This window comes from Papio anubis, chromosome 2 (assembly GCF_008728515.1).
Source record: "Papio anubis isolate 15944 chromosome 2, Panubis1.0, whole genome shotgun sequence".
Taxonomy (NCBI): domain Eukaryota; kingdom Metazoa; phylum Chordata; class Mammalia; order Primates; family Cercopithecidae; genus Papio; species Papio anubis.
The window spans coordinates 49,868,199-49,890,897 of NC_044977.1; the positions used below are offsets into that span (position 1 = coordinate 49,868,199).

The window sequence follows — 22,699 nt, forward strand, 5'->3', positions numbered from 1 at the left end:
TAGCATCAGCCTATCAAAAGGATTATACACCATGAGCAGGTGTGGTTTATCCCAGGAATGCAAGTATGGTTCAACACACAAAAATCAATGTAATGTACCATAGTAATAAAATGGCAGGGGTTGCGGGGGGAATCATGATCATTTTAACTGATGAAGAAAAAGCATTTGACAAAATTCAATACCTTTTCATGATTAAAAAAACACTCAACAAATTCAGAATAGAAGGGAACTCCTGCAACATATTAAAAGCCATATATGGAAAAACTCACAACTAACATCATAATCAATGATGAAAGAATGAAAACTTTTCCTCTAATATAAAGAACAAGACAAGTAGGCCTGCTTTCACCAGTTCTAATCAAAATTGTACTGAAAGTTCTGGCCACAGCAAATAGCAACAACAACAACAAAATAATAAAAAGCCTCAAAATTGGAAAGGAAGAAGTAAAATTACCTCTGTTGGCAGATGACATGATTTCATATATAGAAAATTCTAAAGAATCCACACAAAAAAATCTAGAGCTAACACATAAATTTAGAAAAGTTACAGATATAAGATCAACACACACAAAAGAGTTGCCCTCATGAACACAGGATGTCTTTCCTGTGTTTTTTAGGTCTTCTTTAATTTAATTTGGCAATGTTTTAGTTTTCAGTGTACAAGTTCTGTACCTCTTTGTTATTTATTCCTAAGTATTTTAATCTTTCTGATCCTGTTGTAAATGGCATAATTTCCTTTTGTTCATTGCTTTTTTGTTCTTGTTTATACACCATTTTGTACTGCTTGTTGCCAGTGCTCATGGGTTGGAAGAATTAATATTGTTGGCCAGGTGTGGTGGCTCATGCCTGTAATCCCCGTACTTTGGGAGGCAGAAGTGGGTGGATCACTTGAGGTCAGGAGTTTGAGATCAGCCTGGCCATCATGGCCAAACCTCATCTCTACTAAAAACACAAAAATTAGCCAGGTGTGGTGACACACACCTGTAGTCCCAGTTATCTGGGAGGCTGAGGCAGGAGAATTGCTTGAGCCTGGGAGGCAGAGGTTGCAGTGAGCCGAGATGGCACCACTGTACTCTGGCCTGGGTGACAGAGCAAGACTCAGTCTCAAAAACAAACAAACAAACAAACAAACAAACAAAAAACTATTAATGGTATCACTCCCCAAAGTGATCTACAGAATCAAAGCAATGCCTATCAAAATCTTATTGGCTTTTTTTTGTAGAAATGGAAAACCTGACTGAAAATTTACATGAAATGGTAAGAGATTCCAAGCAACCAAAATAGTCTTGAAAAAAAAAAAAAAAAGTGGGAGACTCACACTACCTTATTGCAAAACTTACTACAAAACTACAATAGCCAAAACAGTGTGGTACAGGCATAAAGACAGACATATGTGTTAATGGCTTAGAATTGACAGTCCAAAAATAAACCCATACATCTATAGTTCTATAGTCAATTGATTTTTGACAAGGGTGCCATGATCATTCAATAGGGAAAGAATGCCTCTTAAATAAATGGTACTGGGACAATTAGCTATCCACACGCAAAGGAAAGAAACTGGAACCTTATCTTATACCACATACAAAAATTAACTCAAAATGCTTCAAAGACCACAAGACCTATAAGTATAAACCTCTTAGAAAAAAACACAGGGGGCCGGGCATGGTGGCTCATGCCTGTAATCCCAGCACTTTGGGAGGCCAAGGTGGGTGGATCACCTGAGGTCAAGAGTGAGTTCAAGACGAGCCTGACCAACATGGAGAAACCCCATCTCTATTAAAAATACAAAATTAGTCCAGCATGGTGGTGCGTACCTGTAATCCCAGCTACTCGGGAGGCTGAGGCAGAAGAAACACTTGAACCCAGGAGGCGGAGGTTGTGGTGAGCTGGATCACGCCATTGTACTCCAGCCTGGGCAACAAGAGCAAAACTCTGTCTCAAAAAAAAAAAAAAAAAAAAAAAGAAGAGGAAAACACAGGCGTAAATGTTATAACCTTGGATTTGGCGATGGTTTTTAGACATAAAGCCAAATGCATAAGCAGCAAAAGAAAGGTGGAAAAAATTGGACTTCATCAAAATTTAAAAGTTTTTGTGCATTAAATGATGCTACTGAGAAAGTGAAAAGACATCTGACAGTACAGGAAAAAATACTTGCAAAGCATATATCCGATAAGCATCTAGTATATATACACAATATGTAAAGAACCCTTACAACTTGTTTTAAAGAAAGACAACTCAATCAAAACATGAGCAAGGACTTCAATATACATTTCTCCAAAGAAGATGTACCAAAACACACACACACACACACACACACACACACACACACACACACGAAAAGATGCTCTACGCCATTCATCATTAGGTAAATATAAGTTAAAACCACAGTAAGATACCACTCACACCCACTAGAATGAATGAATGCAGTGAACATTGAGACGGGTCTGGGGTCTGAAGCTGCCAAGTGCAAACCAATTACAGCTTAGAGCTTTATGATATTCCCATTGCAGACATACCTTTTTTTTTTTTTTTTTTTTTTGAGACGGAGTCTTGCTCTGTCGCCCAAGCTGGAGTGCAGTGGCTCGATCTTGACTCACTGCAAGCTTCGCCTCCTGAGTTCATGCCATTCTCCTGCCTCAGCCTCCTGAGTAGCTGGGACTACAGGTGCCCGCCATCACGCCCGGCTAATTTTTTGTATTTTTAGTAGAGACGGGGTTTCACCATGTTAGCCAGGATGGTCTCAATCTTCTGACCTCATAATCCGCCCGCCTCGGCCTCCCAAAGTGCTGGGATTACAGGCGTGAGCCACCACGCCCGGCCCAGACATATCATTTTTGCCTGAGAGCTTGACCAGCAATCTCTATGAAAACAGAATCGACTACTGAACCCAGTGTTCTATGGAAGCCATTAAGTGAAAGAAGAGCTTTCCAAACATTTTCTGTACTTGAGAGGGATCAAATAGCTGCACATGTGTTCTGACTATTTGAACACGGTAACACAGAATTTCTCCTTTAAGATCACTGGGTTCAACTTCCTCATCTTATAATCAAGGGAAGTGAGGCACAGAGATCAAGTGACTTGTGTAGGGTCACCAAGAAGAACTGAGCTTAGAGCCCTAGTCTTTTAGGACTCCCAAAGAGAAGAGCATTAATTGCCAGGAGGTGAGCACTGCTGGCGTGTGAGTCAAGAGTGCCAGCAGCAATGGATCAAAAGTTTGGGGGATCTCTCAGACCATTTGGGGGTAGGGGTTGGGAAGGTGTTCAGAATTCTGGGACAAGTGAGAGAACAGAGATTCCTGCAGGCTAGGGTACTGTGCTCTTATCATACACAAGCCCACCCTCTTTCTGAAGCCCCTGATAGAAGACTAATTCATAGACACAGCTTCATGAGGAGCTCAGGGAGATCATCCTATTAAATGCAGCGAAGAGTCAGAAAGAAGCGGGGGTGGGGCACAACATAACCATTGCAAGCAGCAGCTGCTCTCGAAGGAGTCAGCTGTGTTCAATACTGTGGACGTGTTGCAAGCAGGGCCGAGCAGAGTGTGATGAATGGATTCATTTACGGTCTGAGAAACAATGAGACTTCTTTGACAGAGCGCTTAAATCCTCAATTCCCAGTTCAGTCAAGAGGAGGACAAAGGAAGCAAGGAGGCTGCTGCCAGGAGAGCCTAGTTGGGGGCCTTGGCCTTTGTGAAAGTGGTTGAGACAGCCTAGAGACCCATCCTCTCCTCCAAGAAAGGGGCAGGGGATCCTGAGTGCCCAGTGATTGTATTATTAAAATGAGATCCACTTCCATCGCCCTCTACCCTGCTCTGTGCTGGAGGAAATAATCCTTAAAGGTATAAAAATGGTACCCAAGAGAGGACCCTAAATTGAGGCAACGAGGCCCTGAACCCAGGCCTAGCTTGGCCACAGAATTCCTTTTGTGGCATACAGTCAGTTACACCATGCCTTTGGGTCTCAGTTTACCCATTTCTGCAGTGAAGGGGCAGAAACAAATGACTGTGTTTCCCATCCGTGACATTTTATGTAACTCCAGACTGCGTAACCTGGAATAAGTGCTTTGCCCTCTCAGGCCTCAGAGTCCTTGTGGCCAATGAAAGACATCTGTGATCTGGTCCAGCTCTAGAACATGTTGGGTTTGGGCAACAGGACCTCCAAAAAGAACATAGGGTACAAGGTGACTTCCAACCCAGACATTCTCTAAAGGGAGCCCTCTCTTTTGCTTTTATCACCCAAATTCAAACTCCTTCTCTTCACTTTAAAAGGAGCAATTAAAGTTGCTCCCTCTGAAGTACAAATGGTCTATTAACTTCATTATCTGAATTCATTGCACGTGATAGCTACTCGATACACATCTGTGAATGAAGAAAATAATCAGACTCAAATCACTCTGAAGTATGCCTCAGGGCTCACCCTCCAAGGAGATTTGTCTTTTCAAACTCAGATCCAAAGACAGGCTTTGGAGGTTGGTAAATGCCCTGCAATCACAGGTAACGCCTTATAGGTATGTGTAGATAAGTGCTTATTTCTAGGGAGAAGGTCTATAGCTTTCATCAGATTCTCAAAGAGAAAATGTTTCTCCTTTTGTTGCTCCTACATCCAAGGTTGGGACACAGCTAGCACTAGGCTCATGAGCCCAGTCAGATCTCAGCTGCAGAGCAGTCAGGGCCCAGGAGATAGCGCATTTGGGGTGAGGTCTCAGGCTCCAAGGATGTGGATGGGTGAAGTATGCAAGGACCACAGGGCTTAACCACTGAGCCAGGGAGAGAAGGATGAAGGTTCCCAATTGTTTAAGGCCTCCTAACTCCCTCCTCTCCACTAGAGATGATTTATTTTGTGTCTTTAACCTTGTCTCAACTGAGAGGTCCTCAAAGGCAGGGACTTTGTCTGCATTCACAGCCTGCACTGACAAGCTTCTCACAGGTAGCTGGGGTTTGGTATGTTCATGTTGATCTGAACTGAACTTGAGGCTTGAAACTTCTTACCTCCTCCTCTGACCTCCTGAGTCTGATCTAGACAAACTTTTAATACCCAAGAGACCCACCACCAGGTTTCTCTGATAACTAAAAGGCCCAAGGAAATATTTAGGCTGTGTCAAGTCCTGGAGTTCTCTGGGGTTGAGTAGCTGGGGAAATAGGGTGGCACCAAATAAAAGGATACTAAACAAAGGAGGAGCCGTCATAGAAGGTGTAATGAAACTTGAAGGCCTTCTTGGGCGCCTTCCCCTCTTGACAATGCCGACTGACGAGATGGTTGGCGGATGATGGGTGAGGTGTGGGGGTGAGAGTCTGAGCACTTGCGGTGGGAGGGTAATGTAAACCCGGGGTCTGAGAGTCTCCTTTGCGGGCCATCATTAGATGAGAGGGCATCTTTGCCTTGTAGTTTCGTAAGATCATGGGGTAGGAGATATTCCTCCCTTTCCACGTGGCCCTTTCGGCTTCTCTGCAGAGAAGGAGACCAATATATTGTCTAGCCTCTTGGTTCTCACGCACCAGGGATGCTCTCTACAGCCCCTCCTTAGTACCCAAGACCCCTATCCCATTCCCCTGTCCCCAAAGTACACGTCCCCAACCCACGCTCCCTCGTCCATAAAGGTAGTTTTTGGGAAGAACTGGGAAGTTCCCAGTGCCCGTCTAAGAACAGCCCTTGCCTGATTTCCACCTGAGCCTGAGGGTGAGGACCTATGGAGTGGGACTGTGTGTGGAAGTGTGGGGGCGGTCCTGAGGGTTTGAAGACCTTGCTCACCCCAGTCCTGAGGTTTCAGGGAACAGAGCTTCCTTCCAGAGTGTCACAGTGAGGAGGCAAACAGTGGCTGCCCTCTCCCCATGTTCCAGCCCAGCGACCCCCCAGAGATATATATGACTAAGCTATTAGATGTGAACAGGCGCTTAAGTCCTTTACACCCAATGGCCTGGGCCCTGAGAGAAATGTTGAGTAAATTGCTAGGGCTTGTGGGATGGCTCCACAGAATGATAAAAACCACTAACTTTTTTTTGGTTTGTTTTGAGAGGTTTTTGTTTGTCTTGTAGAACATCTGGCAAATTAAGTTAAGAAACAAACAGGGCACAAAAGCCCTAAATGTAAGGAGTCATGCAACAGGGCATCCCCGGCAAGGTGTTGCAGAGGTAGAGAGCATTGCTGAGCAGGGGCAGGAGGCAGGCCACTGGAGCTGTGTGAGCTCAGGCAATTTCTTACTCACATACCTGCTTAGGCTGCCTCAGTTTCCCCATCCACAAAATGGGCATCAATCTTGTCTTCCTTGCATGGTTGCAGTGATATTGTAGGGAGGATGGTGAGCAAGGAAGGACAGGGGTGTGTGTCTGCCTGTGAGGGACGCTGCACCTGTGGCTGTCATGGGGAGTACCGCATAACCCATGCTCTCAGGCAGCATGTCTCCCACACTTCTGTGACTGGACACTCACATATACACAGGGACTCCCAGCTGGGGGCCGGGCTTTCTCAGAACCCTTGCCTCCCCTGACCCAAGCACTTAGGTGCTCACATGTGGCGACACAACTCCTGCAGCTTCTCCCGGGCCTCAGGGCAGGGGTCGCTGAACTCCAGGCTGTTGGCAGGGGTTCCCACTCCTCGATGCGGGGGCGGCATGCTGACATCTTCTATAGTTCTAGATTTTCCTGTAATTGGAGGGCAAGAAGTTACAGAGATGCCCAAGACCATGGGAACCCACCTTTTGCATCAGTGTGACCTGGATGTGAGACTTGGAGTCAAAGGAAATCATTTTGGAGCTTTAAAATTCGTCCCGCTGGATTTTGGACTTGCATGGGCCCTGTAACCCCTTTGTTTTGGCCATTTTTTTCCCATTTGGAATGGCTGTATTTACTCAATACCTGCATCCCCACTGTATCTAGGAAGTAACTAGCTTGCTTTTGATTTTACAGGCTCATAGGTGGAAGGAACTTGCCTGTCTCAGATGAGACTTTGGACTGTTGGGTTAATGGTGAAATGAGTCAAGACTTTGGGGGACTGTTGGGAAGGCATGATTGCTTTTGAAATGTGAGAACATGGTCAGGCATGGTGGCTCGTGCCTGCAATCCCAGCACTTTGGGAGGCCGAGGCAAGCAGATCACCTGAGATCAGGAGTTCGAGACCAGCCTGGCCAACATGGTGAAACCCCATCTCTACAAAAAATACAAAAATTAACTGGGCGTGCTGGTATACACCTGTAGTTCCAGCTACTCAGGAGGCTGAGGCAATAGAATCTCCTGAACCTGGGAGGTGGAGGTTGCAGTGAACCGAGACCACACCGCTGCACTCTAGCCTGGGTGACAGAGTGAGACTCCATCTCAAAAAAAAAAAAAAAAAAAGGAAATGTGAGGATATGAGATTTGGAGGAGCCAGGGGAAGAATGATATGGTTTGGCTGTGTCCCTACCCAAATCTTAACTTGAATTGTATCTCCCAGAATTCCCACCTGTTGTGGGAGGAACCCAAGGGGAGGTAATTGAATCATGGGGGCCGGTCTTTCCTGTGCTATTCTCATAATAGTGAATACGTTTCATGAGACCTGATGGGTTCATCAGGCATTTCCGCTTTTGCTTCTTCCTCATTTTCTCTTGCTGCCATGTAAGGAGTGCCTTTCACCTCCTGCCATGATTCTGAGGCCTCCTCAGCTATATGGAACTGTAAGTCCAACTAAACCTCTTTTTCTTCCCAGTCTTGGATATGTCTTTATCAGCAGCATGAAAACTAATATAGGAGGGGTTTCAGAAAATGGTTTCTCAAGACATTGTGTTTACTAGGGGACATGGGGCCAGGAAGAGCAGGAGAGCAGCATCCTCTAAATGTCAGAATATTGGGGGTATCATTGATGCTCACCAGGAATTGTTGACTGGTCAGTTATCAAAGAGAGATGTTACTCATACTGTGAGTCATCCATGATGGATGTGTCAGGGACTGACTTGTGCAAAGTGATGACACTGGCCATGTCTCCCTGGGTTCCAGGAAAAGAGCATTTCTGGGGCTCGACTGCCCTTACTGAATTGGACCCTTTTGATTCTCCTGATTAAAGACACAAAGTTTCTCTTTCTTCTCAATCAGCTTGAAAACTTCTCTGATGATGGCTAATCTTGGGTCTTCTGGAGGGAGCCCAAGTGCCACAGGCAGAGATCACTGTCATCTGAGTTTCTGCAGACTAGATGACAATGATCTGCATGACCTGGATGACAACGATCTGTGCCTGTGATACTAATTTTCACAGCTGTCCTCCATGACAGGTGGTGTGAGGATGTGGTCATGTGGAGTCATGGCAGTGATCCTCCCACCCTAGGTTCCAGGGGCATCTATTTAGTCATTTGTGTCAGGTCCTACCTACACTGAACCTCTGACTCCCACCCAGTTGCAGCCTCGTAGTATGCAGGCTCAACTTCACCTTAGATTTGAGGATGAAACCTGGCTTTGGGTGGGGGCATTTCTCAGGCTCTAACTGAAGCCCTGAGGTCCTCAGAATGTAGCTTTCCTTGCTGTTGGTGAAGCCTGGAGGTTGTTGGCCAGTGCTTGGGGACCATCTCTGGTATCTGCCACCCTGAGTGGTTCCTGGTCGCTTTCCCCACTTCTCCTGCCAACAGGGACCAGAGACTGAACCCTGAACTTAAGCCTAGGGCCTGAGGTCCAGCGACCTGCTGGCGGGCCACCTGGAGCATCTGCTGGATTAAGCCTCTATGTCTGACCTGCCCCAGGTGCCTTGGGCTCCTCAAAGGTGATGGTCTCTTGCTCTGATTAGGAACTGCCATTAACAGTTCTCTTCTTGTAACGTTGGATACCTTCCAGAAATAGCTGCCGTCCCCTCAGGGTTACGTAAGCCCAACTCCTGGAGCTGGTGCTCAAAGTCAGCCTGGCCCCAGAACTGCCAGCAGGTGAGCTGGAATAGTATATGGATATGGAATGGATGGTGGAGGCCCCCAAACCCAAAGTGACTTCAAACCAGAATGGCTATAGCAAAATCAGGCATCATTCATACATATGTCATAGGACAACAGGCATAAACTGGGACATTGCTGGGCTAGCTTGGACCCACAGTTACTTATGAGCTATGAGGCAAGGCTAATCACCCATCCTAGCATGCACATATGAGCCTAATTCCTAAACAAGATTAAGGCCCTATAATGCAGCATCACGGAATATACATCCCAGTGTCAATGGACACAACAAGGCGGCTAAAAGTTGGGTGGCAAAGGAAAGCAGTCACATAGACAAGAGGCCAATAGACATGCAGCAGTCCCCCCAATCCTTGAGAGACACATTCCAGGACCCCTAGTAAATGCCTGAAAGCATGGATAGTACCAAACCTGTATATGCTATGTTTTTTACATGCACACCTATGATAAAGTTTAATTGATAAGTTAGACCCTAAGAGATTAACAATAACTCCTACTAAAATAGAACAATTAAAACAACATATTGTAATAAAAGTTAGGTGGAGGGGTGGGGAACGATGGCCAAATAGAAGGCTCTACTGATTGTCCTCCCCACAGGAACACCAAATTTAACAACTACCTACACAAAAAAAGCATCTTCAAAATAGCCAAAAACCAGGTAAGCACTCATAGTACCTGATTTTAACTTCATATTGCTGAAAGAGGCACTGGAGAGGTAGGAAAGACAGTCTTGAATTGCTGACACAACCCCTCCCCATCCCTGGCAGCAGCTACATGGCACAGAGAGAGGATCTATGCATTTGGGAGAGGGAGAGTGCAATGATTGTCAGACTTTGCATTGAACTCAGTGCTTTCCCGTCACAGTGGAAAGCAAAAGCAGGCTGAACTCAGCTGAAGCTCACTCATGGAGGGAGCATTTAGACCTGCCCTAGCCAAAGGGAAATCACCCATCCCAGTGGCTGCATCCTGCCTTTTGGCACGCCTGTCCACTGTGGGCTCTGGAGTTCTAAATAAACTTGAAAGGCAACCTAGGCCGCAAGGACTACAACTCCCAGGCAAGCCTTAGTGCTGAGCTGGGCTCAGAGCCAGTGGATTTAGAAGGTACGCAACCTACTAAGGCACCAGCTGGGGCAGCTAAGGGAGTGCTTGTGACACCCCTCCCCCAAGCCCAAGTGGCACAGTTCATGGCTCCAAAAAAGACCCCTTTCTTCCACTTGAGGAGAGAAGAGGGAAGAGTAAAAAGGACTTCATTTAACCTCTTGGATACCAGTCTAGCCACAGTAGGATAGGGTACCAGTCAGTGTCATGAGGTCCCCATTCCAGGCCCTAGCTCCCAGATTACATTTCTAGATACATCCTGGGCCAGAAGGGAACCTACTTCCTTGAAGGGAAGGACCCAGTCCTGGCAGGACCCATCACCTGCTGACTGAATAACCAGCAGTGATACCCAGGTAGTAGGCTGTGGACCTTGGGTGACACTCTGAGACATGCTGGCTTCAGGAGAGACTCAGCACATTCTCAGATGTGGTGGTCACAGTGAGGGACTCCTTCTGCTTGAGAAAAGCAGAGGGAAACGTAAAGAGGACTTTGTCTTGCACCTTATGTACTAGCTCAGCAATGAGGAGGCAGAGCACTAAGGGGCTCTGATTCCATGCCTTGGCTCTTGGATGGCATTTCTATACCTGTCCTGGGGCACAGGGGAGCCCACTGCCCTGAAGAGTGAGTCCCAGGCCTAACTGAAGAGTCCTTGGACCTTAAGTGAACAGTTGCAGTAGCCTGGCAGTACTCCCCATGGACCTGGTGGTGGTGGCCAAAGTGTGAGACTCCTCTGCCTGTGCAAGAGGGAGGGAAGAGTGGGAAGGACTGTGTCTCATGGTTTGAGTGCCAGCTCAGCCACAGTACAATAGAATATCAGGTAGATTTTGAAGGTGTTTTACTCTAGTCCTGGCTCCCAGACAACATCTCTGGACCTGCCTGGGGCCTGTGGGAACTTTCTGCCCTAAAGGGAAGAACAGAAACCTGGCTGGCTTCACCACCTGCTGATTGTAGATCCCTAGGGGCCTTCAGCAAATATAGGCAGTAGTCTGGCAGTAGTTACAGCAGGTCTTGGGCAAGACCCAGTGCTGTGCTAGCTTTAGGTTTCATCCAGTGCAGTCCCAGTGGTGGTGGCCACAGGGGTACTTGTGTCACCCCATCCCCAGCTCCAGGTGGCTCAGCACAGAGAGAGACTCCATTTGTTTGGGGGAAAGCAGGGAAGAGAACAAGTGTCTCTGCGATAATCTAGAGAATTCTCCTGGATCTTATCCAAGATCACCAAGGCAGTACCTCTCTGAGTCAGAAAGAACCACAATGTTACTGGGCTTGGGTTGCCCCCTAATGCAGATATGGCTTAGGTCACAACACCCAAGCCCTTTCAAATACCTGGAAAGCCTTCCCAAGAAGGAAAAGTACAAACAACCCCAGACTGTGAAGACTACAATAAATACCTAACTCTTCAATGCCAACACTGATGAACATCCACAGGCATCAAGGCCATCCAGGAAGATATGATTTCACAAAATGAACTAAATAAGGCACCAGTGACCAATCCTGGAGAAACAGATATATTACCTTTCAGACAGAGAATTTAAAATAGCTGCTTTGAGGAAACTCAAAGAAATTCAAGATAACACAGAGAAAGAATTCAGAATTCTATCATTTAACGAAGAGATTGAAGACAGTGTGGCGATTCCTCAAGGATCTAGAACTAGAACTACCATTTGATCCAGCCATCCCATTACTGGGTATATACCCAAAGGATTATAAATCATGCTACTATAAAGACACATGCACACATATGTTTATTGCAGCACAATTCACAATAACAAAGACTTGGAACCAACCCAAATGTCCATCAGTGATAGACTGGATTAAGAAAATGTGGCACATATATATCATGGAATACTATGCAGCCATAAAAAAGGATGAGTTCATGTCCTTTGCAGGGACATGGATGAAGCTGGAAACCATCATTCTCAGCAAACTATCACAAGGACAGAAAACCAAACACCGCACTCACAGGTGGGAATTGAACAATGAGATCACTTGGCCACAGAGCAGGGAACATCACACACTAGGGCTTGTTGCGGGGGTTGGAGGCTGGGGGAAGGATAGCGTTCAGAGAAATACCTAATGTAAATGATGAGTTGATGGGCAGCAAACCAACATGGCACATGTACACCTATGTATCAAACCTGCACATTGTGCACATACACCCTAGAACTTAAAGTATAATAAAAAATAATAATAATAGGCTAGGCGTGACGGCTTACGCCTGTAATCCCAGCACTTTGGGAGGCCGAGGTGGGCGGATCACAGGTCAGGAGATCGAAACCATCCTAGCTAACATGGTGAAACTCTGTACTAAAACATATACAAAAAAATTAGCCGGGCATGGTGGCAGGCGCCTGTAGTCCCAGCTACTCGGGAGGCTGAGGCAGGAGAATGGCGTGAACCTGGGAGGCGGAGCTTGCAGTGAGCCGAGATCGTGCCACTGCACTCCAGCCTGGGCGACAGAGCAAGACTCCATCTCAAAAATAAATAAATAAATAAATAAATAGATAAATAGATAAATAAATAAATAATTTTTAAAGAGACTGAAATAATTTTAAAGAATCAAGCAGAAATTCTGGATTCAAAAATACAATTGACATTCTGAGAAATTAGTCAGAATCTTTTATCAGCAGAATTTATCAAGCAGAAGAAAGAATTAGTGAGCTTGAAGACATCCTGTTTGAAAATACACAGTCAGAGGAGACAAAAGAAAAAAGAATAAAGAATGAAACATGGCTACAAGATCTAGAAAATAACCTCAAAAGGGCAAATTTAAGAGTTATTGGCCTTAAAGATGAGGTAGAGAAAGAGACAGGGGTAGAAAGTTTATTCAAAGAAATAACAACAGAGAACTTCCCAAACCTAGAGAAAGATACCAAATCAAGTACAAGAAGGTCATAGAACACTAAGCAGATTTAACCCAAAGAAGACTACTTTAAGGCATTTAATAACCAAACTCCCAAAGGTCAAGGATCCTAAGAAAGGAAACTAAAAGCAGCAAGAGAAAAGAAACAAATAACATACAATGGAGCTCCATTTGTCTGGCAGCAGACTTTTCAGTGGAAATGTTACAGGCCAGGAGAGAGTGGCATGACATATTTAAAGGGTTGAAGGAAAAAACCTTTTACCCTAGAATAGTGTATCTTGTGAAAATATCTTTCAAACATGAAGAAATAAAGACTTTCCTAGACAAACAAAAGCTGAGGAATTTCATCAACACCAGACCTCTTCTACATGAAATCCTAAAGCCAGTACTTCAATCAGAAAGAAAAGGTGTTAGTATAAAACTCACTGGTAATAGTACAGAGAAAACCAGAATATTACAACACTGTTACTAAGGTGTGTAAGCTACTACTATCTCAAGTAGAAAGACTAAAAGACAAATCCATAAAAAATAATAGCTACAGGTCAGCATGGTGGCTCACGCCTATAATCCCAGCACTTTGGGAGGCCGAGGCAGGCAGATCACTTGAGGTCCAGGAGTTCGAGATCACCCTGGCCAACATAGTGAAACCCCCATCTCTACTAAAAATACAAAAATTAGCTGGGTGTGGTGGTATGCACCTGTAGTCCCAGCTACTTGGGAGGCTGAGGCAGGAGAATTGCTTGAACGCAGGAGAAGGAGGTTGCAGTCAGCCAAGACGTGCCACTGCACTGCAGCCTGGGTGACAGACCGTGACTCCGTCTCAAAAAATAATAATAATAATAATAGCTACAACAACTTTTCAAGATATACTACAAAAAGATATAAATAGAAATAAAAAGTTAAAATGTGGGGAGATGAAGTTAAGGTGTAGAGTTTTATTAGTTTTCTCTTTGGTTGTTTGTTTCTTTGTTTATGCAAACAGTGTGAAGTTATTATCAGCTTAAAATAATGAGTCATAAGATAGTATTTGTAAGCCTCATGGTAAACTCAAATCAAAAAACACATAATGGGTACACAAAAAATAAAAAACAAGAAATTTAATCATACCACAAGAGAAAATCACTTTCAGTAAAAGGAAGACAGGAGCGAAGGAAAGAAGAATAAGACCACAAAACAACCAGAGAACAACCAAATGGCAGGAGTAAGTCCTTACTTATCAATAATAACATTGAATGTAAATGGACTAAACTCTCCAATCAAAAGACATAGAGTTGTTGGATGGATAAAAAAATAAGACCCCATGATCAGAAGCACACTCCACTTATAAAGACACACATAGACGGAAAATAAAGGAATGAAAAAAAGATGTTACATGCAAATGGAAATCAAAAAAGAACAGGAGTAGCTATACTTAGACAAAATAGATTTTGAAACAAAAACTATAGAAAGAGACAAGGAAGGTCACTATATAATAAGTCAATTCAGCAAGAAGATGTAACAACTATAAATATATATATACCCAACACTGGAGCAGCCAGACACATAAAGCAAATAAAAAGAGCTAAAGAGAGAGAAAGACCCCAATAAAATAATAGCTGGAGATAGCAACACCCTGCTTTCAGCATTGGACAGATCTTCCAGACAGAAAATCAACAAAGAAACATCAGACTTAATCTGTATTATAGACCAAATGGACCTAATAGATATTTACAGAACATTTCATCCAATGGCTGCAAAATACACATTCTTTTCCTTAGCACATGGATCATTTTCAAAGCTAGATCATATGTTAGGTTACAAAACAAGTCTTAAAACATTAAAAAAAAAACAAAAACCTGAAATAACAGCAACCATATTCTCTGATCACAATGGAATAAAACTAGAAATCAAGAAGAGGAATTTTGGAAACTACATAAATTCATGGAAATTAAACAACATGCTCCTGAATGACCAGTGGGTCAATGAAGAAATTAAGAAGGAAATTTTAAAAAATTCTTGAAGCAAAAGACAATGGAAACACAACATACCAAAACCTATGGGATACAGTGAAAGCAGTATTAAGAGGAAAATTTATAGCTGTTAAGTGCCTACATCAAAAAGAAGAAAAACTTCAGCCCAGGCACGGTGGCTTATGCCCGTAATCCCAGCACTTTGAGAGGCCAAGGAAGGTAGATCACTTGAGGTCAAAAGTTCAAGACCAGCCTGGTCAACATGGTGCAACCCTGTCTCTACTAAAAATACAAAAATTACCCAGACATGGTGGTGCGCGTCTGTAATCCCAGCTACTCAGGAGGCTGAGGCAGGAGAATGGCTTGAACTCGGGAGGCAGAGGTTGCAGTGAACTGAGATCATACCACTGCACTCCAGCCTGGGGCAACAGAGTGAGACTTCATCTCAAAAAAAAAAAAAAAAAAAAAAAAAAAAAAAAAGAGAAGAAGAAGAAGAAAAACTTCAAATAAACAACCCAATGATGCAACTTAAAGAACTAGAAAAGCAAGAGCAAACCAAACACAAAATTAGTGGAAGAAAAGAAATAATAAAGATAAGATCAGAAATAAATAAAACGGAAACAAGGAAAACAATACAAGAGATCAATAAAAACAAAAGCTGTTTTTTAAAAAAGTTAAACAAATTTGACAAGCCTTTAGCCAGACTAAGAAAAAAAGAGAGAAGACCCAATTAAATAAAACCAGAGATGAAAAAGGAGGCAACTGATATTGCAAAAATTCAAAGGATCATTAGTCCCTATTATGAGCAACTATATGTCAATAAATTGGGAAATCTAGAAGAAATGGATAAATTCCTAGACACATACAACCTACCAAGACTAAGCCATGAAGAAATCCAAAACCTGAACAGACCAATAACAAGTAACGAGATTGAAACTATAATAAAAAGTCTCCCAGAAAAGAAAAGCCTGGGACCCAAGAGCTTCACTGTCAAATTCTACCAAACATTTAAAGAACGTACCAATCCTACTCAAACTTTTCTGAAAAATAGAGGAGGAAGGAATACTTATAAACTCATTCTATGATGCCAGTATTACTCTGATACCAAAACCAGACAAAGACACATCAAAAAAAAGAAAACTACAGGCCAATACCACTGATGAATATTGGTGCAAAAATCCTCAATACTAGCAAATTGAGTTCAACAACACATTAAAAAGATCATTCATCATGACCAAGTGGGATTTATCTCTGGGATGCAAGGATGGTTCAACATATGCAAATCAATCAATGTGATACATCCTATCAACAGAATGAAGTACAAAAACCCTGTGGCCATTTCAACTGATACTGGAAAAGCATTTGATAAAATTCAACATCCCTTCATGATAAAAACCCTCAAAAAACTGGGTATAGAAGGAATATGCTTTAACACAGTAAAAGCCATATATGACAGACTCATACCTAGTATCATACTGAATGGGGAAAAACTGAATCTTTCCTCTAAAATCAGGAACACGACAAGAACACCCACTTTCACCACTATTATTCAATATAGTACTGGGAATCCTGGCTAGAGCAATCAGAAAAGAGAAAGAAATAAAGGGCATCCAAATTGGAAAGGAAGAAGTCAAACTGTCCTTGTTTGCAGATCATATGATCTTGTATTTGGAAAAACCTAAAGACTCCACCAAAAAATTATTAGAACCGATAAACTCAGTAAGGTTGCAGGATACAAAAATCAACATAACAAAATCAGTAGCATTTCTATATACCAACAGTGGATAGTCTGAAAAAGAAACTAAGAAAGTAATTCCATTTAAAATAGTCACGAACTAAACAAAGAAATGAAAGATTTCTACAATGAAAACTATAAAACACTGATGCAAAAAAACTGAAGATGACATCAAAAAATGGAAAGCTATTCCATGTTCATGGATTGGAAGAATAAATACTGTTAAAATGTCCATACTACCCAAAGCAATCTACAGATTTAATGCAATCCCTATCAAAATACCAATGGCAATCTTCACAGAAATAGAAAAAAACATTCCTAAAGTTTATATGGAACCACAAAAGCCCTAGAATAGCCAAAGCTATCATAAATAAAAATAACAAAACTAGAGGAATCACTCTACCTGACTTCAAATTATACAACAGAGCTATAGTAACCAAAACAGCATGGTACTGGCATAAAAACAGACACGTAGGCCAGTGAAACACAATACAGAGACCTAAAATAAATCTATACATCTACAATGAACCTATTTATGAAAAAGGTGCCAAGAACATACACTGGGGAAAGAACAATCTTTTCAATAAATGGTGCTGGGAAAACTGGATATCCATATACAGAAGAACCCCTATCTCTCACCATATACAAAAATAAAATCAAAATGGATTAAAGACTTAAATCTCAGGCCAAATCCCACAAACTATTAACTACTAATAGAAAACATTAGGGGAAACTCTCCAGGACAGTGGAGTGGGCAAAGATTTCTTGAGTAATACCCCACAAGCACAGGCAACCAAAACAAAAATGGACAAATCAGATCACATCAAGTTAAAAAGCTTCTGCACAGCAAAGGAAACAATCAACAAAGTGAAGAGACAAACCACAGACTGGGAGAAAATATTTGCAAACTACCCATTCGATAAAGGATTAATGACCAGAATACATAAGGAGCTCAAACAACTCAATAGGAAAAAAAAAAAATCTAATAATCTGATTGAATGAGCTTTCAAACTCATTCTTCTCAAAAAAAGACATATAAATGGCAAATAAGTGTATGAAAAGGTGCCCAACATCACTGATAGAGAAATGCAAATTAAAACTACAAGGTGATATCATCTCACCCAGTTAAAACGGCTTTTGTCCAAAAGACAGGCAACAACAAATGCTGGTGAAGATGTGGAGAAAAAGAAACCCTCATAACTGTTGGTGGGAATGTCAATTAGCACAACCACAGTTTGGGGGTTTCTCAAAAAAATAAAGATAGAGCTACTATACAATCCAGTAATTCCACTTCTAAGTATATACCTGAAAGGACAGAAATCAGTATAATAAAGAGATATCTGCACTCCCATGTTTAGGGCAGCACCTTTCATAATAGCCAAGATTTGGAAGCAATCTAAGTATCAGTCAACAACAGATAAATGGATGAAGAAGTGTGGTACCTACATATAATGGAGTACTAGTCAGCCATAAAAAGAGAATGAGATCCTGTCATTTGCAACAACATGAATGAAACTGGAGATCATTATGTTAAGTGAAATAAGCCAGGCACAGAAAGGCAAACTTCATATGTTCTACTTTATCAGAGCTAAAAATTAAAACAATTAAACTCATGGAGATAGAGAGCAGATAGTTACCAGAGGCTGGGAAGGGTAGTGTGGAGTGGGAAGGGCTAATGGATACAAAAAAATAGTAAGAATGAATAAGACCTAGTAGTTGATAGCATTCAGGATGATTATAGTCAAACATAATTTAATTATATATTTTTAAATAACTAAAAGAGCACAATTGAATTGTTTGTAACACCAAGGATAAATGCATAAGGTGATGGACACCCCATTTAGCTTGATGTGATTACTGCGTGCCTGTATCAAAATATCTCACATAACCCATAAATATATATACCAACTATACCCACAAAAATTTAAAATTAAAAAGAGTTATGTGAATGTGGTCCCTCTCTCTCTCTGCCTCAAAATATCTTAATATTTTTGGACTGTGGTTGACCATGGGTAACTGAAACCACAGAAAGGGGAAACCCTGGATAAGGAGGACTTCTGTATTTAACTTTTGCTTTGAAACAACCTTGCTCAAGACATCACCCTCAGGTTCATTAAGCAGAAAAAGTCATTAAATCACCAGGTATCTTGAGGGTACTTCCTTTTCCCTCAAACTGACTGTGGGATCACAGGGCCAGATCTAGGGCCAGCTCAGGAGGGCACATGGTAATGGAGTACCAAGCCAGGCGCATATGCAGTGGGGTGCTGGCAATGGTGCTGTGGGTTATTGTACCACAATGAGATGAAGCACATATCAACACAGGTAAAGCAGTCAGGAAGGTGTGGCAGCCGCCGAAGCTACTCCGTGCCCGGAAGCTGAGGAGGTCAGCTCCTTTAAGCAAGGCATTTTCTGTCTTACAAGTCCACATCTGTATCCCCAGCATTTGGTACAGAGACTGACAGTTAGCAAGTGTTCAATAACCGTTTGTTCATTAACAGAAAGAGTATAGGATCAGCTTGATATGGTGAGTGATGAAATACAAGGCACGCCCATGATGACCATCTCCCTTTTACCGACATGGAGGTGAGGGCTGAGGAAGGTGGGTCACACAGCCAGCCAGGGGTGGGGGCATAGAGGAAATCCAAGCTCCTTGGCTTCCAGCCTTACCTCCAGTGTCAGTGGGAATCAACTGGACAGCTTGAGCATTCCTGCCTACCATCCACCCCCTCTCACCACCTTCAGGAACGTGGTCTTCTCCTACCTACCCTGTCCCCACAACCCATCTGTCATGGCTAGCAGGGTGGACTTGGGAGTTCTGCCAGGCTTTTCCCTGCTCTCTGCAGCCTCAGCCTGTCTCTCCTCTGAGCTTCTTCTTGAGCAGGTGTTGTTAGACTGCTTGTCTTCATCTGCCACCTGTTCTCTTCCTGAAGCCTCTCCTGTGTGTGTCTTCCTCAGTAGAACAGGAGTATCTTCTATGTCTTTGTTTCCTGCCCACACAAACTTGCCCAGTTTGGGATGTGCAACTGAGGTCTACCAGGTTTGCCTCTCTTCAGATACTAGTTCCCTCACTTGCTGCGTGACTGGACAAAGCTGTCTGAGCAGAGGCGTGAGTTTGGGATACTGTAGGGGGTGGAAGAGATGGGTTTGGTGGGATGTTGTCCCAGGGGAGGGACACCACATCACTGGGAAAGCAGGGCACGAGCAAACTGAAATGATGAGCCCATGCTATGCAGTGATAGGGCTGGCTGTGACAACCTTTCCATGAGCAAATCTGTGTGGACAGCTGCTGGATCTCCAGGTGGAGCCACTATGTATCCTTCCAATCAGAAGACCAAATCAAACCATCCCACCAACCTACGCAGGGTAGACAGAAACCTATCCCCCACCCCACTGCCACCACCAATGAATGGTAGGCTATGAGGTCTTGCTAGCAACCATTGTTACCTATTTTCTTCTTGGCTTCTTTTCCAGTAGAGAGGGAAAAGCTCAGACAGGCTGTGGAAGAGTGGTAGATCAGCTGGTAAGGCGAGTTCACCCCAATGGCGGATATGTTTGCGAGGGACTCTGGAGTGGGAGAGAGAGAGATTCTTCTTTAAACTGTTTACTTTTAATTTTATTAGCCAAAAATGTAACATGGATTTCTTATTCTAGTAGTATGGTGGGTCAGATACTGTAAAGTGACGCATTGTTACAAAACACCTAGATCTTGGAAGAAGGAGATTTTGCAATGCACCGGCAGAGCAATTAGGGGAAATCTTTATAGTTCCCCTCTGCTAGTGCCTCTCCTCCCCAACCCTCAAGATGCGGACCGGAACAAGGAACAGCAAGCAAGCACAAAAGGTGATATTACTCCAAGGGCAAAGGCAGATATCGGTGCTACACCAGGTTGAGAGGATAAGCCTTGGGCCAGTAAGAAGGAAATTAAGAATAATCTATTCCCCCTTATCTAAGCCACAGAAATCAGATGCTTCTTCAATAATATATCAGTCTCTTGCAGAATCACACCATCTTGTGTAGAATCATTTGATGTCTGACCACTTAAGAATTAAAATGTAGCACCCTTATGGCTAGTGGAAAATCTTGCTCATTCTTACACAAACCTCACCAAATCATTTGTTTATTCTTCCCCCAAATATAGTCATTTCACTGGTTAGGCATGAAACCATTGTTAGAAAATGTTAGGTGATTCACTCACCACAGCTCACTCAAATTCAAAAAGAAAATGGCAAACTGGACCTCCTAAGCGGACAAAGACTACAAAGATTCCACAATGGATGATAAAACACAAAAGTAATCACCTCTGCGAGTGATCCAGAAGCTGAAATTAAAACAACTTTCAGGACTTTCTAACTTGGTAGAAATGAAAAGAACTAACAATGGCCAGTAATGGTAAAGAAGGAATAAAACCCATCAACCCTGTTGGTGTAGAGAGAATCCAAATTAAGTGTGATTTCAGAAGAAGAGCTATGTATATACTGAGACCTCTGCTCTAATAATCCCTCCCCTGGGAAGTTAACCAAATACAACAGAAATAAGAAGCCACGTGCATAAAGTTGCCTATTACAATGCATATTATACAAATAACAAAAAGCCTGGAAGCCTAAACATTTAGGTAAATGTGGAACATGAACATTACAAGGAGTCTATGCCCACTCAAACTGACAATTATTTAAAGTATACAGCCATGTTGGAAAACAGTTGTACTCTGTTAAGTAAAAGAAACTAAGAAACAGAAAAACTGCAATACCCTAAAAATATGTATACATACATGAGCACAGGAACCACAGAGGAAACTGCCAAGGTGAAAAGTAGCTCTTATATAAAGATGGCAGGATTGTTTCCTCTTTTTTGCATTTTTATTAATAATATTGTCGTCAACTAAAAATAAAGGAGCAGTCTGGTTTTCTTCAGTGACAAGCCAGGGCTAGTAGGTATCAGGACAGTAGGGAAGACTACTTAGCACAGGAGATATTCCGGATACACAGATATAGCTTTTTTTTTTTTTTTTTTTTTTTTTTTGACAGTCTCACTCTGTCATCCAGGCTGGAGTGCAGTGGCACAATCTCAGCTCACTGCAACCTCTGCTTCCCAGGTTCAAGCGATTCTCCTGCCTTAGCCTCCCGAGTAGCTGGGACTACAGATGTGTGCCACCATGGCTGGCTAATTTTTTAATATATTTTTAGTAGAGACAGGGTTTCACCATGTTGGCCTGGCTGGTCTTGAACTCCTGGCCTCAAGCAATCTTCCTGCCTCAGCCTCCCAAAATGCTGGGATTACAGTCGTGAGCCACCACACTTGGCCTGATAACAACTTTAAAAGTTGTTAACTCTTTTAACTTTTAACCAGCTTTTGTCTACCTCACATAAGAGGATGGTCCCAAAAAAACATAATTCATGCAAAAAAAATCACCAGAGTTTGAGTCTTCTTTTTAATGCCCCAGGAGCACTATCTAAGTAAAGTCCTTTTAGGATGAACGAGTGTTTTTCCAAAAGAAATGGATCACTCTGTTTTTGTTTTGCTACTTAGATTTTTGTCTTTAAACTCTAGGCTTATTTAAAGAGAGGAGCATTTGCATCAGCAAGTGCCAACAAGACAGGAAGGCTTGCTAGGGAGTGTGATGGAGAGGGGCACTCTCAGCAATCGGCTGCTGCAGCAGGACAGCAAGATGCAGAGATCACCCAAAAGGCCCCCTGCCCCCGCCAGCTCAGCTTAACTCACTTCCCATTCTTCTCCATTAGATGAATCACAACCCACATGGGATGCCAGAAGCCACTGCACCTCCCTCATCCTGAAAGAATGCTGAAACACTTTATGAGAAGGAGGTTAATGGTGAGGACCATTTTCCTTTTAAAGGTGAGGAGACATGATATTTAGTTAGGAGTGGCTCAGGCAGATATGAGGCCCAAGGGTTGGGCTGGAGCTACCTTGACATCTGTCATGGGGCTCTCATGCACATGCAACAGACTACTTAGCAGCTGTGCCCCCAAATGAGGGAGATCTCTAAGCCCCAAAACAGAATGCAAGGTGCAGAGCTCTGTCTGGTGATCACCACCTGCACAAATAATTACAGCACAACTAGAGGGCCTGTGGTCTCAGAGTCTAGCTGATCCTAAACAAAACAGGCACAGTATAACTTCCCCTAAAACCGAGATCTTCATTTCA

General features: G+C 42.9%; 1 protein-coding gene across 5 annotated transcripts in view; it reads right to left on the reverse strand.

Annotated features, from left to right (window-relative positions):
- C2H3orf20 (chromosome 2 C3orf20 homolog) overlaps positions 1-22,699 on the reverse strand; it is a 93,832-nt gene that overhangs the window by 57,176 nt on the left and 13,957 nt on the right. For 4 of the 5 annotated variants that reach the window (XM_003906860.4, XM_009181298.3, XM_003906861.4 and 1 more), the window contains exons 5-7: positions 19,982-20,101; positions 6,505-6,637; positions 5,163-5,444 (exon numbers count right to left, since the gene is read on the reverse strand). In XM_003906860.4, the coding sequence (XP_003906909.2) occupies positions 5,163-5,444; positions 6,505-6,637; positions 19,982-20,101 (535 nt within the window). The remainder of the gene's footprint in view (positions 1-5,162; positions 5,445-6,504; positions 6,638-19,981; positions 20,102-22,699) is intronic. The other variant, XM_021922676.1, reaches the window with a different exon arrangement.